The sequence below is a fragment of the Dasypus novemcinctus genome, chromosome 5 (assembly GCF_030445035.2).
Source record: "Dasypus novemcinctus isolate mDasNov1 chromosome 5, mDasNov1.1.hap2, whole genome shotgun sequence".
Classification (NCBI taxonomy): Eukaryota; Metazoa; Chordata; class Mammalia; order Cingulata; family Dasypodidae; genus Dasypus; species Dasypus novemcinctus.
In genome coordinates, this window is record NC_080677.1 from 136919181 (window position 1) to 136936235 (window position 17055).

The 17055-nt window shown below is 39.7% G+C and overlaps 1 protein-coding gene across 4 annotated transcripts; it reads left to right on the plus strand.

The window, feature by feature from the left end:
- The first annotated feature begins 637 nt into the window (after nucleotides 1-637).
- On the plus strand, nucleotides 638-14037 carry INSIG1 (insulin induced gene 1). Of its 4 annotated transcripts, none has more exons than XM_071215373.1 (6): nucleotides 638-842; nucleotides 1786-2227; nucleotides 4990-5114; nucleotides 6364-6530; nucleotides 6864-6963; nucleotides 10646-11980. In XM_071215373.1, the coding sequence occupies exons 2-6, from the start codon at nucleotides 1816-1818 to the stop codon at nucleotides 10688-10690; spliced, it is 849 nt and encodes a 282-aa protein (XP_071071474.1). In that variant the 5' UTR covers nucleotides 638-842; nucleotides 1786-1815; the 3' UTR covers nucleotides 10691-11980. The 4 variants fall into 4 exon arrangements, with proteins under 4 accessions (XP_071071474.1, XP_071071473.1, XP_058153581.1 ...); XM_071215372.1 differs by having other exon boundaries at nucleotides 638-846; nucleotides 10646-11979; XM_058297598.2 differs by lacking the exon at nucleotides 10646-11980 and adding an exon at nucleotides 7359-8865 and having other exon boundaries at nucleotides 639-846.
- Nucleotides 14038-17055: the final 3018 nt, after the last annotated feature.

Consider the following 17055-nt stretch of genomic DNA (forward strand, 5'->3'; position numbering starts at 1 on the left):
AGCCGCTCAAGTTTTACTCTGGCTCCAAGCGTTAAAATTTGCCGGGCGCCGCCTTTCACCGCCCGCCTCTCCGCCCCCCGGCCGAGCAGATCCCGCGGAGCAGGGTGGGAGGCGGCCGGGGCGCCGCCATCCGAGCGGCCGGGCGCCTCGCGGGTGAAGCCTCCACGCGGCTGTGGAGAGAGGCGCGTGACGCCCGCCCCGCGCCACGCCGGCTGGTACCCGGGGCCGGGCGCGCGCAGGGAGGAGCCGGGGCCGGCGTCTGCGCGGCGGGCCGGACCCGCAAAGTCCCGCGCTCGCCGCCCTCGGCTCCTTTTCCTCCTCCGGGGACGCGAGGCCCGCGGCCCGCCACCTCCCCGGGCTCGCGTCCCCCTCCCTCGACCCCGGGCCAAGCCCCGCAGGCCCGGCCGCCGCGAGGCTGCGCTGCCGCCCCTGCGGTTCGCACCCGTCGGAGGGAAGGCGGGTGGTGTGTCGCCACGTCATATGGGCCGCCCACCTCCCATTGGCTGCCCAGGCCTCACCAGACCGACTGTTTACCTGGCGGGCGGGAGCGGGCGGAGCGCGCGGGCCGAGGGGCGGGCGGGAGGCCGGGCCCCGCCCCCCGCAGGGCCGGCGCGCGGGGGCGGGGCGGCGCGGGCGGCGCGGGCGGCGCGGGGCGGCGGGTGACTGGGGGTAGGCTGGGCCCGGGTAACGTGATTCCGCAGCCCCGCGGCCCGCGATATAAACCTTTTACCGCCTGCCCGACGCTGTGGGGGAAACTTAGGGGCTAGTCGCGGGCAGCGGCGTCTCTTCCTCGGTAACTCCGCCTCCTTCGCCTCGGAGAGCCCGCGGGCGGGCGTCCTCAGGCAGGTACGGGCGACGCCGGGATGGGGACCCGGGGTGGGGGGCGCGGGCCGGGCTGGGAGCTGGTGGGGAAGCCGCGGGGCCACCCGGCTCCTGCAACCTTTCCCTCCTTCGCGGGGAGCTGGAAGAGATGAACTTCCCTCACGCGCTCCGTGAAACGCAGACCTGGGGCCCGACCGCTCCCGCCCCTTGGTCTGAGTTCTTCGGGCTGACGGCCGGACGCCCCTTCCTTTATCCCGGGGGGAAGCCTCCGGGTGGGAAGTGCAACCCCTGCATGCGATTTTTGGGTTAAAGGAGTCGTTCCCGGTGCCCGAGTGTTGTTGACCAGTGCTGTTGTTTCTTACATCGCTTTTTCCGTTCAGATCCAGCTGGTTGGATCCTTTTGGCGTTTTCGGCCAAGGCTGGTTGAAGATTGGGATGGTTCCCTTATGCTAATTTTCAAAGTTTCGTGGCAAATGTAAATTGTGCCTTGGAAACTTTTGAACTGAACCAAGTCCTTCATGATTTAGAGAGTAGGGACACTTGGTAGGCAGATAGTTTTAAAGGTTTCTGCTTTATTTTTGAAAGAGTAGTAATTATGTCTGGCTTCTGCATACCTTAAAGCAACTTATGCATCATCCAGGTGCAATATGCGGGTTTTTTTTGTTGTTGTTTGTGGGGTTTTTTTGTTTGTTTATGTTCATTTTGTGGCTTGAAGAGCACAGATGAAGTAATTTAAGTACAGTCAATAGGTTGTGGAAGCCGGATGATGTCTACTCCTTTAGTCAGTACTGACTCCTTTGAGGGATTTTTATGTTTTTACTGTATACGCTGGTGATGAATTTAAGTATAGCATCTGACTTGGGCCCCGGGGTTGGAAGTTACAGCCTTCCCTGACTTTCATTGTCTCTTTGATTTCATTTCCTTTGCCTCCCCTCCCTTTTTTTTTTTTTTTTTAACTTCCAGGAAACTCATCTCAGACCTTCGTGGTAACACATGCCCAGATTAGACAGTCACTTCTGGAATTGTTCCTGTGCTAGCAGGGGGAGGAACACAACACACCTGACAGCCGGCGCTGGAGGGCCGGCGGCGAAAGTGGGAGAGATGATCGGTTCCTCCGCTCCCGGCCCCTCTCTGCTGGTGGACCATGGTGGCCTGACCACTGACTCCTCTCGGAGGGTCGGGAGCACTGGCACAAATGGCCACAGTAGCAGCAGCCGCCACACCAACAGTTGGCACCATCACTTGGTGCAAAGGGGCCTTGTGCTTTTTTTAGTTGGGGTTGTCCTAGCCCTGGTGCTCAACCTGCTGCAGATACAGAGGAATGTCACCCTTTTCCCCGAAGAAGTTATTGCCACAATCTTTTCCTCAGCCTGGTGGGTTCCTCCCTGCTGTGGGACAGCAGCTGGTAAGTAACTGTCCTTGTTTGTTAAAAAAGTATCTATTTTTAATCAATAGGAGACACTTATTTGAAAATGGAGCCATTCACAGATTAAAACTGTTCCTCACCAGTGTTTTGTTTGTTTGTTTAAATGTAGGTAAAGAAAAGAGGGCTAGCGATTATATCAAACTTCCAAATGCTAGTCTAAGCAACAGCTGTCTCCAAGTGTAAGGAAGTACAGCGATGGAGATGAGGTAGGGAGATAATTGGCTGTTTAGGCAAACGCTGGTGCCAACCAGAGCCCTCTTCCTCTTTCTGTCTGGTCAGACTGAGGACAGTGTTGAGTATAACACCGCAGCTGTCATCAAGAGCAAGCTGCCCTATGATTGGCGGCCTTTAGAACTGGTGAGCAGCAGTGCTGAGTTGCTATTGGTTGTTTGAGTGAACATGCTACACTGCTGGATAACTGAAAACAAATCCGTCACATGTGTTCAAGAGGTGGTTGCCAAGGGAGCAACTTCTCAGTCCTTCCTTTTGCCGGGATAGCCAAGTGAACTGTGGCGAGCAGCCAAGCCCTTTTTCCTCCCTGGAATTGTTATAGCTCTATAGATTAAATATGTTAGGAAAAGAGTTAAACCCCAAATGCAGACATGTGGACTGTCTTTTTTTTTTTTTTTTTTTTTTAAGTAGAATTTCTTGGTTATCACTTAGCTGGCTTTATAAAAATATTCAGTTGATCTTGGTGCAGCAGATCACTTAAAACTTTAGTGTTACACAAACTTGAGTGTCACACAGCACTCTATTTATCAGACATTGCCAAGTACTTTCTGCAGGCTCAAATCTGTGAGCTCTTAGAATACAAAAGTATGACAAGCCCCTGTTCTTAAGCCTCCCATAGTCTGGTGAGGAAAACAAAACATGTATGTAACTACAATACAGAGTACCCTAATATTTTCTTTGTAGCTAACATTTATTGACCTCATATATATTTGATGTGCCTTTACTCCTTTTGATACTTAAAATACTATGCTGTAGCCCCATTTTACAAATATGGAAACCGAATCAGTAGAGAATTGAAGTAGTTAATGTCCAAGGGTAACTACCTACTAAGTGGCAGAGCCACTTTATTTGAGCTCAGTCTGCTTCCAGAGCCAGTGTTCATTACTTTGTGCATACTACCTCCCTATAAAATAGCTGTATACAGCACACTGTCGAAACATGGAGTCTCAGTAGACTCAACGAGAAGAAAAGTCTTGTTCTAGAAGAGCTGGGTGGTGGTCTAGCTAGGACATATTACCATCTAAGGGGTACCAGAATTATTAAGCAGTGGGTAGAGCGTTTTAATCTTTGTTCTCAGAAAGATAGGACCATACTTGTGTCTTTGAACCCAAAATTTCATTTTAAGTGAAATAGTTTAGCCTCAATATTTGTAATTGAAGTTTCAAGGAATTCCAGTAATATCTGAAACACTATTTCTCATGCCCCATGTATTGTTTTTAACCAGCCAAGAGCATAAGGAAGAAATATTCCCATAATACATCTTCACCTGTTGAAGTAAATTGCACAGTTTAGATTCCATTTTTCAAAACTCCAGAATCAGAACTTGATTAAACCTAACATGAAATGGAAAACTGAAAATTCTTCATCTGAATATTTGACTAAAACTGATTCTTCCTGTTTAGTTTCTCTATTCAAGAACCTAAAATGGCTATTTCTTTCCTTCCATATCAAGGTAAAACTGTTGCATGGCTTTCAAGGGCCTCAGTACTTCAGATGCAGTTTACATAGTTAACCTTTTTTCCTACAATCCAGTCCCATTAGATCTATATCTCCACTGTTCAGCCTACGTCTTTTTCATTCAGCCCTTTATTTTTTTATCATTTTACTTCTCTTCTGAAATGCCATAACTCCCACCTATTCAAATTCTCTTTGTATTCTATCATTCTTTAAAATTCCTTATTTGTGAACACTTCCCAACTATTCCAGACCACAAGGATCTCTTCCTTCTCTGCCTTCCAATTACATAATCCTCATAACTTTACACATGAGAAAACAAATATAAAGAGCCACTTCTCATTAGAGGGCAAACTGGAATTAGATGCCAAATTTTCTATTCCTGGTCCAATGCTCTTTCCACAGTTTGCTAAAGAATAATAGAAAATGGTGTAGATGATCTTGTCCCCCCTATTTCTCTAGTACCTAACCACAGGGTTTTTTACACAATAGGTACTGTATTTCCTAAAGTAAATGCTTTATTTTCCCTAAAAATTAAGTCCAGTAACCCCCTGTGGGCATGTGGAATGAGTGTTCTTTATTACCCGTCATTCAAATCCGCACAGATTGTGCCTAGCATCAGTACTGGGTGGTGTGAAGCATGTAAGGACTTGTGGTATGACTTGTAGCCTCAAGAATACTCATGTAAGCTTGTCTTTTCATTGTTCAATCCAAATAACACTTGAAGGAAATAGAATGTTATACAGTCATTTAAGGTTTTGTACTTTAGGAAAATGGGTGGAAAATGAGACCTCCTGCTTGGTTTATTTTTGTTTACTGAGATATACGTTTAACTAAACCAAATAACAGTACTTTTTTAAAACTTCTCAAAAGAATGTGATTGGTAATATAAAAAGAACAAGAATATGAAATTAGTCTTAATTTAAATATTATACTGTAGCACACTAACTTTCTAGGAAAAGGTCCTGTTTGAGTAATATATTGTTATCACATAGAAATTCATATCATTTTAAAGCTGCTGGATTCTAATTCTGTTATCTTTTTTTTTTTAACAGCTGTTGTAGGCTTACTCTACCCCTGTATTGACAGCCATCTTGGAGAACCCCACAAGTTTAAGAGAGAGTGGGCCAGTGTAATGCGATGTATAGCAGTTTTTGTTGGCATTAACCATGCAAGTGCTGTATCCTTCAATTAATGTGCTCTGTACACAGTATTTTCTCAATTATATGTTGAGGCATTTTGTTACTTTTATTGACTATATATTACCACATAGCTTAGTTAAAATCTTCTTCCAAGTATTTTATTTTGTAGGCTGTTAACTTAGTTTACCCTTAACAGGATTTTTAGGTATGGTTCCTGGAGTCCTTCCAGTTCATTTTAGGAAACATTTAAAATCGTACTAGAAGGAGAATGAACTTTTACTCTTTCCTTGTTTAGAAAGTATCTTTTATTTTTAGGAATTCATGTTATAAATTCACTTTTGAATTTCCATTTTATATCCTTTTAGTGCAGGGACTTGGTAGTTCCCTGAAGAAGTGAGAACTGATGAGTTTTATTGTATGTGTTGCCACTTTTTAATAGATTAAGTGGAGAAGCCTGGCTCTGCTTCACTGTTTGCTGCCTGGCTCTCATCACAAAAACCCAAGGGTCAACCAAAAATTGTTACCCTCTAGAAGAGGGTTTTAAGGGACACCCTAAACTTCTGGTGTCCATAGATGAAATTTCATTGTGTGGAATATTTTCATATCTGTAAATACAGATATGATCATCATTATCTGTACATAAGTGGACACTTCAGGAAGATGGTCCATAGTTTACTGGGGCTCAAAAGATTTAGGGTTCCTGTAGAATAGCTAGATTATATTTTAAAATCTTAGAGAAAGATGCTTTTAGAGTTTTAGATCCTGAATCTGCTCTACCCCTAATTTAATGATAAGAATATTTTCAAAATTGGATATTATGAAATATCTTCACTCTGGCAAATTAAATTTGTTCTTTCACCAGTTGATAAGTAGTAGTAATGAATATCAGCTGTTGTCTTAAACTTTTCAGAGTGTATATGTACTTGAATGCCATTCTGACTAGGTGTTGTCATAATGAAACCATAAAGGTAGGGATTGCTCATTAGATTACTAATAAAAAATAGACGGTAGATAAATTTTTTTTTTATTGAAATACTAGGAGAACTTATATATAGCTTTCAGAAAATTTAAACTTTAAGCTTTTGACTCTGATCCTAGAGAAAGTTCAGATAATTGATCATTATAATAAACAACAAATCCTTTTTTAGCTCATTAGTCAGTTTTTCTAGATAATGAATTATTTGGTGTACAATAATAAAAACCTACATGTAGGCCTTGTTTTAAAAGAAAAATGTTTTTGATCTTACTAAAAGTCTTTAAACTTTTCCTTAATTTTTACATCACTAGAAACTGGATTTTGCCAATAACGTTCAGCTGTCCTTGACTTTAGCAGCCCTATCTTTGGGCCTTTGGTGGACGTTCGATCGTTCAAGAAGTGGTCTTGGGCTTGGGATTACCATAGCCTTTCTAGCCACTCTGATCACTCAGTTTCTTGTCTATAATGGTGTTTATCAGTAAGTATATGTTTTCAAATATTAACTTTTTAAACTTTCATATTTTATTTCACTTTTATACAGAACATGGCATCAATTTAGGCATGAAAATCTCAAACATGCTGCTTATTTTAGATTCAGTAATTTAAAATGCACTGTTAATAATTTAATGTAAATGAAAAATAGTAGCAATACAGTGTTCATTCAGGCATTAACATTTTGTACCATTTCATGATTATTAGGCACTGTGTATATTCCTACTAAAGACAGTCTTTGATCCAGAATACTAAACTTGGTGAATTGTGACTGTTCAGGCACAAAAATTACTGTTATTGTTTTCATTTTTCACTTTAGGTATACATCCCCAGATTTTCTCTATATTCGTTCTTGGCTCCCATGTATATTTTTCTCAGGAGGTGTAACAGTAGGAAACATAGGACGACAACTGGCCATGGTAAGTGAAGTTATCATTTATCTCTTAACACTTGGAATTGCTTTACTTAATACATCACAATTTGTGTTGATGTATATGTAGTTCAATGTGAAAAGCAACAATTACTGAGAAAAACATGCATTAAAAAAGTAGGTACTGGGAAGCAGTTGTGGCTCAAGCTATTGGGCTCCCGTCTACCATATAGGAGGTCCAGGGTTCGAGGCCCAGGGCCTCCTGGTGAAGACAAGCTGGCCCACATGGAGTGCTGGTCTGTGCAGAGAACTGCCCCATGCAGAAAGCTGGCACAGCAAGATGACACAACAAAAAGAGACACAGAGGAGAGATAATAAGAGATGCAGCAGATCGGGGAGCTGAGGTGGTATAAGAGAATGATTGCCTCTCTCCCACTTGTGAAGGTCCTAGGGTCAGTTCCTGGAACCACCTAATGAGAATACAAGCAGGCACAGAAGAACACAGTGAATGGACACAGCAGATACTGGGAGGGGGGGAAATAAATAAATCTTAAAAAAAAAATAGGTACTGATATCCTGGTAATCCTTTGCTCAATTATAAAGATTTATAGATTAACAATATTTTGATTTTAGAGCCAGAAAGGAATTAGAATTCTCGTTCAACCCTTTCATGTTAAATGGCTTTTTGAATTCACATAACTATTGTAATCAGCAGAGAGAGTTATTCACATGGCTATAGTGAATGATAGATAATCAATTTCTTCCCCTCCATCAGTATCAGAAACAAATTTCGATGATCTTATGCAACGACACTGGTCCCTGATGATCTCTCAATCAACATTTCTTTTTAACACAATCAGAGTGGGTGCAGGTGATGCTGGGGAAACTAGTGATGTCTTCAGTCCCAGGTCAGAGGCAAGTAGGATCTGAAGATGCACAGGCCCATCTCAGATCAGGGGCTGTTACAGGCAGTCTAGGGTACAAGCCCAACAGTTCCAAGGGCACAAGTGGACCCAGGCCCAGAGGAGGTGAGCTCTTCAGAGCATTGCTCAGCGTGGCCTCGATCACTAGGTAGATGGACAGGTAGATGGACTCTGAAACCTGAGCACTGTACCTGTTCTTACTGAAAGCAAAAGAAATAGTACTCTTCCAAGGCTCAGAACTATTTCCTGAGAGAGATGGGGCAAATGAATTCAAGTATAACCCTAACAGTTCTTTTAGTAGGTATAAATTGGCATTTGAACACTTCAATAAAAAAGTTAAATGTGGATACTTAAACACTTAAATGTTATTTCTTCTATTTTGAGTTGACTTTAACTTGAGGGCTTAAATAAAATGAATTAAAAGGAAAGAAACTAGAGTAAGTATACAGGCCATTGCTTTCAGAGTTAAACTCTGCAGCATCTCAGAAAACTTATCTTGGTACCTCATGTCCTATTCTTAATAACAGTTCATTTATTGTGCAACTCATATACCTACTTGTGAGGAATAGGATTTGAAGGCTGCTTGGCTGTTTCACTAAAATATTTAAGTAATTTCAAAAAGATCAAATTTTTTGTATCCCCCTGGTTACTGAGTCTAAAACTTTTTTCCTCTTCTCCATTGTGATTCATCTTCTCTATTGGTCTGCTGCCAAACCAGATAACACAATTGAAAAAAATTTATGTTTTTCATGTCTCCTAATGGGGAAACAAAGGACTCTGCTTTTTTATATTAAAAGTCTTGTCAAATAGTCTCATGAAAATATTGTACTTTTATGCACTCAACTCCTTCCCACTTATAATCCACCTTAGTAGTTTTCAAAGTAGAACTAGGCAGCCATACAATTGTTTCATTGCTTTGAGATGTTTATTTCTGTACCCTTTAATAGAAAATTCGTAATGAAAGCTTTTGGAATAAAAATCACCTTGATTTTTGGTTCTTAAAATTAAAATATGTACTTTAAATAACATTCAAGGAGTTGGCTATGTTTTGATAATGGGTTGATACATTTAGAACCAGTTTTAGGGAAGAGACTTTTTTTTTGGTAGGGGTAGAAATTCTACAACATGCACAAGTTCGAAATATCTAGAAATGGTTGGAGTAAGCTCTTTTAAAAGAGTTGCATAGATCATACCTTTTTAAAATTCTACTTGAATCTAGTTTTATTTAGGAATCCTTACTCTTGCTCCTTTGATCCTTATAGTAAAAATTTAAAAGATACCTTGAAACAGGGTAGTTGACATAATTGTATGTCTCCTTATTTAAACTTGATTTTCTTTCTTTGTATTCTTTAAAATGAGGGGCAGGGGAGCTTATATTTGGCTATTACCTCAATCACCTTCCCTAAGCCATCAAAATGAAACAAACGTCTCAGATCTCTAAGCCCTACCCCCAACCCCATAGTTTCAATCCATGAAAATTTAAATCCTTACCCCTGGATCCCAAGTAAAGTAAAAGAAGTTTGAGGGCTAGAATTGGCATACAACCCTCCTGTATAGTAAGGAGGGGCCTATGTATGTGATGGGAAGTAGAGAAGAGGTGTCTAAAAAAGGAAAGTTGTTATTTCTGGGGAGTAGATTTGTGTGTGGTTTTTAGATTGTTTTCCCCATCCTAATTTTTTAAAAACTTTATAATGAAAACAGTTTTTTAACTTTATACTTTATAATCAGTAAAAACATACTTTTATAATCAAAAATACTTGATGACGAGTTCTATTTTAAATGTGTTTAAAGGTCATAGCAGGACTCTCATCTTTCTCCCTGTGCCTTCACCACTCCCAAAAAATCCTGGCTCTGCTTCTAACCTCCTATTTCTGTAATTAACACTATCATTTTACTGAGAGCAGAGTCTTGGATTATACTATGCATAACAAGGAAACAGGGGAGTCAGTCACTCTGTCCTCTCAACCCTCCTTTCATAAGAGCTCTGAGATCTCATTTCTTTACTAGTCCCACTGCCACTGCCCTAATCTAAACCCCTACCTCTGTTCTCCCTCCCCAAGTCGAGCTGGTTGCATAAAGCATCCAACTGGCCTCTGCCTTTTTTTGTTTTTCTGTCTTCCATCCTTCAAAATAGCTATAAACTAATCTCCCAGTGCATGCATGCCAGGTTAGGGCCCTTGATTGCTCACTACCCAAATTATGACTCTGGAGAAAGGGTCCCAGGGGCAGAGGGTTAGGGGGAATTTTGTAAAGTGAGAAAAAGAATCTTCAACCATAAGGAGAACTCAGGTTCCATAGCATTTTCTTAACAAAATAGGAAAAAGTGTTCCTTCCTTGTTCAAGTTTTTTTATTTGTATCCTAGAATTTAGTCAATTTCAGAAAAGGTTTATTCTCCTAATAGGCTTTTGTGGAGTCTTGAAAGCTTAGACTGTGGTATAAGTTACCACCTAACCAAAATCTCATGTAACAAAGGATGATAGTTACAACAGCATCTTGAGAGAGAACAACTTAAACATTTTCTTTTTTTTTTTAAGAGTGAGTTAGAATAGTTAGGCCTATATCGTTATTTTCACTCAAAGAAGTGAATAGTTTTCACATCTGCAAAAGCAGATTTACTCTTATTCAAAATTTGAAAACTCATTTCCATCCTTAAAACCCAGGAAATTGCTCGGTGTCTTAAAACTGGAATTAACCACTACGGCTTGTTCTCATTTTTTAGACTGTGCCTATTGAAATATTGTGTATGTGGGATGCTGTCTTCCTCCAGAGCTAACTTCCTCACACTCCATTTCATTCCTACTTTTTAGACAAATATTGGAACTAACTTTATATATTTCCGGGGCAATGTTTAAGAACTAACTCTTGGTTTAAAATGGACACCATTCACATTTCACCAAATGTGAAAACCATTCTGCTTCTCACCATTCTGGCTGCTGAATGTTGCTTGAAAAGCACTTGAGGGAAGCGGACTTGGCCCAGTGGTTAGGGCATCCGTCTACCATATGGGAGGTCCGAGGTTCAAACCCCAGGCCTCCTTGACCCGTGTGGAGCTGACCCACGCGCAGTGCTGATGCGCGCAAGGAGTGCGCCCGGTAAGGAGAGCCGCCCAGTGCGAAAGAAAGTGCAGCCTGCCCAGGAATGGCGCCGCACACACGGAGAGCTGACACAGCAAGATGACGCAACAAAAAGAAACACAGATTCCCGTGCTGCTGACAACAACAGAAATGGACAAAGAAGACGCAGCAAATACACACAGAGAACAGACAGCTGGGGCAGGGGGTGGGGGGGGAAGGGGAGAGAAATAAATAAATAAATAAATCTTTTTAAATAAATAAATACAGGGGATTCCTATATGCTCCCCTCTTCCCCTCCCACACTGTCCCACATCAACAGCGTCCTTCATTGGTGTGGTACATTTGTTACAATTGATGGACACATATTGAAGCATAGCTACTAACCGTGGATTACAATTTATATTACAGTTTACACTCTGTCCCACACAATTTTGTAGGTTATTACAAAATATACAACGGCCTGTATCTGTCACTGCAGTGTCATGCAGGACAACTCCAATGTCCCCATATTACACCTATCCTTCCCTTTCCCATCCCTCAGAACCTCTAGTGGGCACTGCCTTTATATCAATATTAACATTGCTAGAATAATCAAAAGTCTACTTTAGTCCATTGTTCATTCCCCGATCTTAAGGATTTGGAGATGGTGATGCCTACTTGGCCTCTAATTGAGAGGGAACTTAGAACCCATGGGGCAAATGGATGGAACTATGTTCCTTTTAAATATTAAACTAGTCATACTTTAAATAATAGCTTATACTTATAGAATGATGTACATGGAGGGCTTTACAAACTCAATTTGTGGTAGAGAGAATTATCCTAATTTTATACAAAAGAGCTATAGTTCATAGACAGTTATTACAGGTAGAAAATGCACGTCTTTTGCTCTAACTCTCTACTTGCCTAACGTGTTAATCACTTTACTCCCGTCAATTTTTAAGCTTTCACCTTTTAGGACTTACTTAATAGTGAAAATATTTATTTGCTTAATGCTAATTTTCTTTGAATTTATTGTTAAAGGAAAGACAGTTGCGTGGTAACAGTCATATTGAAATTAAATTATGTAATTTAATTATATGTTGATCTCTCTTTTTCTCTCTCTTTCTCTTTACATTTAGGGTGTTCCTGAAAAGCCACATAGCGATTGAGTCTTCAAACCCATTGATCCAGAAGAGTAAGCAAGATTTGGGGAAGAAAATCTTGATACCAGATTATGATAAAGACTATCTTTTTCCCAAATAACTTATTTAGATTGGGCTGACTGTACAAATGACTCCTGGAAAAAAAACACTCACCTATTTTAGAATAGTGATGTGGAAAAAATAACTACTTACCTTGAAATCTTCCTTTGATCGACGCATTTGTACCTGCCTGTGCTTTGAAAACATTTGATCCCAGGCTGTGTACAGGAGCTCAGGGCAGGTGGCAGTTTTCCAAGTATTAGATTTCATTTACGTTATTAAAAACAAGTTGCCATATTTCAAAGCCTTGAACTAAAACTTAATTACCAATTATTGGTTTTGTATTAGTGCCCAAAGGAGATAGGTTGATGGTGCTTAACAAAAGATGAAGTGCAGTGTAACAGGAATACTATTTATCCAAAAGATATTTTCAAATAGGGTTGTGTTTAAAAAAAAAACAAAACTACGGAGCAAGTATAGGGAGGTTCTCCTCCGTGTCAGATCATAGCATTGCTGTGCTTTAGAAATCACATTCTCATTTAATCCTGCAGTAGCACACTCAGTGGCACACTTCTATGTATATCACCAGTATGTAAACTATACTTTTCACTCTACCCATGGAATTTTGTGTAGACAATCTTACTGAAAGCAACAGGCAATGAAAAGTTATATTTCAATGCTCTGATATATTGAAATTTTCACCTCAGTTTATGAAGTCTTACCCAAAATCCATAATCACCTAGGAGTGAATACATCTCTGCCATGTATTTCAATCTTAGATATCCTAAATTCCTTATTGTTTCTTGGTACTCCAGAATAGAGATTACTATTTTTTTTTCCACAGCCCTATAGAATTTGCAATCTGTGATTGCCTTGTAAAAAGAAAAGTGCATATGTCACTACATTAACCATTTGGTGTTTCTAAATATTCAATTATATTGGTGAGCACAATGTATTCCTTTAATGGCATAGACCATACTAGACCTAATTTGCAAGTATTGGGTCTGAAACTTCAAGTGCAATGTATATGAAAACCAATCTGAGCCTTGTATTCTCTGAAATATTTATTGTTTTTTAAATGTTGAGATGTTAAAGAGAAGGGTTCTGCATTCATTTCAGTGCTGCATGGAGGCAAAATTCAACAATAATTTCTTTAAGTTGTAAAGTTACTTTATTGTTGTACCTTCCACTGGACCGTAGTCCTTGAAATACTCCAGTTTTGTGGTTTTAGTATACTTGTAATTTTTACTTACAAAATATACTTTTTTGTGTTATGTTTTAAATTCTGTTAATTTAGGCTTGATTAGAAGGCTTTCCTTTTAAATAGAAGTCCCCAGTCAGCATAATGGAAATTTAGACTAACTTGCCTGTGAATGTTGATGTATGAATTTGGTTTAGTTTATATGATGATCCTTGATGGGGTTGTTTTGTTTTGAGAGAAATATCTTGGAATAAATATTAGGTTATGTAGCTAAATTGTTTTAGAGGGAAAAGTGGATCATTCTGAACTTTGGAATGATTCCTTATACAATTTTTTTTTAATTAAAAACAAATGATTAGTTACATGAAAAAATTTTTCAATGAAGGTGTCAGCATTTTATGAAAAAACCAGAAGTTATTTGATGAAAGCAGTAATTGAATCTTTAAACTATACTTGATTATGCATAAACAATATAAGTATTTTTTCTCTTAAACTGGAAGTAAATCTATATCTGTTAGAAATAATGTAGCCAAAAAATGTGAATCTGAAGAATTTTTTTGCCAATACTTTATAGCAAGTTTATGAACCAAAGTGATTTGAGCTTGTAAAAATGTAAAATAGTATGAACAAAATTTGCACTATACCAGATTTGAACGTCTAGTGAGATTCACATTCATACTGTTTTCCACATTGTGTTCTTTTTGCATTCATTTTTTTTACTTTTATTAAAGGTTCAAAACCAACAGTTGTATTTATGGAGTTTTCTTTAGCTTAAAAAAAAAAGACATTTTTGATTAACATCTCTTGTGTACGATGTTAGAATTTAAAATGGAAAAATATGTTAATCCTCTTCAAATTTTCCTGAATCTTGGCAGCGTTGAATTTCAGTATGTTTTTCCCTTTTGGTGTGGTTGAAAGTTAACTGTAATAGAACCTAAGTTTAACTTCCACTTCTCTGCTACCTCGGGAAGGTGCAAGTAGCATATGCTTTGGCCTAGATCTGTCCTCTTCCAGAAATGCTACCCTGTGTCTTTTCCATTCTGTGTATCTGGTGGCCTCAGGGTTCAAAGTGAATAGAGCAGCAAGCAATGCTTAATGTGTAACAACCAATATGTTAGATAAGTCGTGTTATAGCTGAAGTTGCATTTTTCTCAGTTCTTACTGGTTTGGAAATAGTCTCATGTGACTCTATTATCTTTATATGGTCTTAACACAAATATTTGTTGAATGCCTCTTCTGTGGTTGGGCTCCACAGTTAAGAGATGAACCAGAGCACTATAACTTCTCACCTGCCAGGGCCTTCCGTTCTACCAGGGGAATCAGACGAAAAAGGGGGTAAATAGATCCCAAGCTGAGATCATTAGTATGTGAAGGAGATAAAGTGAGAAAGGGAAAAGGAAATGATATTTAAGTTACTACTTAGTTTCTTAGTAACATACATAGTACTGTGCTTAGTAATTATAAGTGTAATTTGGGCACATTCAGTAGCCAAATGCAGTTACCATGACTTGGAGCATTGGTCACACCCTGTGAAATGTAGTGATTTTGTCAGTGACTTATCCCCAGGTAACTAGAGGTCTAACTGCATCTTAAAATGCTTTGGCTTCTACTGTCAGAATGCTCCAGGAAGCGTTTTGGAATGCGCCCATTACTGAAGGCTTTCTAACTGCCCCCAGGGTGATATTGACAGGGAAGCTTAAGGGGGGGGGGGGGTACGTGAAATTTCAGCTAGAGGAGCAATGGGAGACACCTTTTTATAGATAGCGCCTGCTGAATTTTGGTCTCTGTATATTGTGGTGCTAACACCCAGCACCTGTGTGCGTGCAGGCTGAGCAGAGGAGCCTGACCAATAGCAGGGTATCTCTTCCAGCAAAGCAGCCTTGTTGGAGGTTTAGCTCATTGTTTCATAAGACTTGTCATGTCAAATGAGCTGCAGCTCCTGTTGTAAATATTTCCCAAAAAAGTCATGTAGCCTCTCAAATAAATACACAGAACTGAAAAGATGCCTTGAGCTCTGTATTAGTCAGTCAATGGGGTGCTGATATAAAATCCCAGAAATTGGTTGGTTTTTATATAGGATATTTATTTAGGGTAGGAGCTTGCAGATACCAGGCCATAAAGCATAAGTTACTTCCTCAGCAAAGTCTATTTTCACGTGTTGGAGCAAGAAGGCTGCCAACATCTACAAGGGTTCAGGCTTCCTGGGTTCCTCTGGGCTCAGCTCCTGTTTTCTCCACAAGGTCAGCTGTAGACTGTGAGGCTCTCTAGGCTTTGCCTCTCTCTACAAGGTCAGCTGTAGGCTATCGGTTGAACAGTTCTGTTTCTTTCCCTGGGGCTGCAGCTTAAGACGTCAGCATCAAACTCCAACATCAAAACTCCAAGATTAAGAAACCCCCAAATCTGTCCTTTGCCATGCCTTTTATCTGTGAGTCCCTACCCCTTTGTGGGTGGGGACTCAATGCCCTAATGATGTGGCCCAGTCAAAGCCTTAATCATAACTCAATCACACCCAGGTTACAGACCAGATTACAAACATAATCCAATATCTATTTTTGGAAATCATAACCATATCAAACTACTACAAGCTCCCAAAATATTTTTATCAGGTTTAGCACAACTTTTATTTTTGGTTGTGAAATGGCATTTTGATGCTAGTAGAGAAAGGTGTTACCTTATATTGAGCCCAATACATATTATAAAATAGATCAAAACCAATAATAGGTTTGTACTATATTCAAAAGAACTATGTATGGAAAAACTGGCAGAGCTAATGATGCAAATACTTATCACAGTGGTTCTAATATTTGCCTAAAATTAATCCAATTTATGTGCCTCTAACATTAATAGGTAATGGCCACTCCAACCTAAATCCATGTTTTAGAATAAGATTTGGGGGTAGAATGTTTCCTGGAATTTCTCTGGTCTGTAAGCAAGTAATCAAATTATACCATTTCATTTAAGTTAAAGGATATAATTCACAAAATATTTTCTTTCCAATTGTATGAACAAGGTTGAGTAAATATGTACTATGAATTGATATAAAGGCATTTTGTTTAGCTAGCTTTAAGTGACCTGCCATTTTACATAAGGAATGTTTCTGGCAGAATTGTCTAAAGACTTGAATTAGATATAATCAAGTCATTTGTTCCCCTGGTGTTATTCCATCTTTGAATTATAGACATTCTCTTTATCTTAGAGGTAAAAAGCAACTAGGGAAGGGTACCAGTTTGAACCTAAACTTGCCTGTTCTGTTCATGTGTTGAAATAGACAATTTTGCCAAGGTTGTTCACTTGCTGAGAGTTTGAGTTTATCTCTTTGTAACAATGTAACTATTTACCAGTAAAACCTTAGAGTAGTAGGATATACTCTTTGAAGAGTATTAATATTATAAGATATTAATAGATACTAAAATTCAGCATCAACAGATGCAATGAGAAATCGGCCTACTGCCCCCTCATCTCCCATCTTGCATACTCCTAGAATGGAAGTGGATTTTTAAACCATAAATTAACCTACAAGAGGGATTTCATATTGACCCCTGAATTCAGTCAAAATATGCAGATACAAAAAATAAGAGGTACATGAAATATATCCAAGTCCTAATACCAAAACTTGGTGCTCTGTGAATTTTCTCTGTAGATTATCATAGGAGTCACACCTGATTTAGGGATATCTGACCCTAAATAACATTTGTAAAAATACCTAACAGTGCCTATCACAAGAGAGTTCCTCCATAAATGTTAGTATCCTTTCTTCCCTC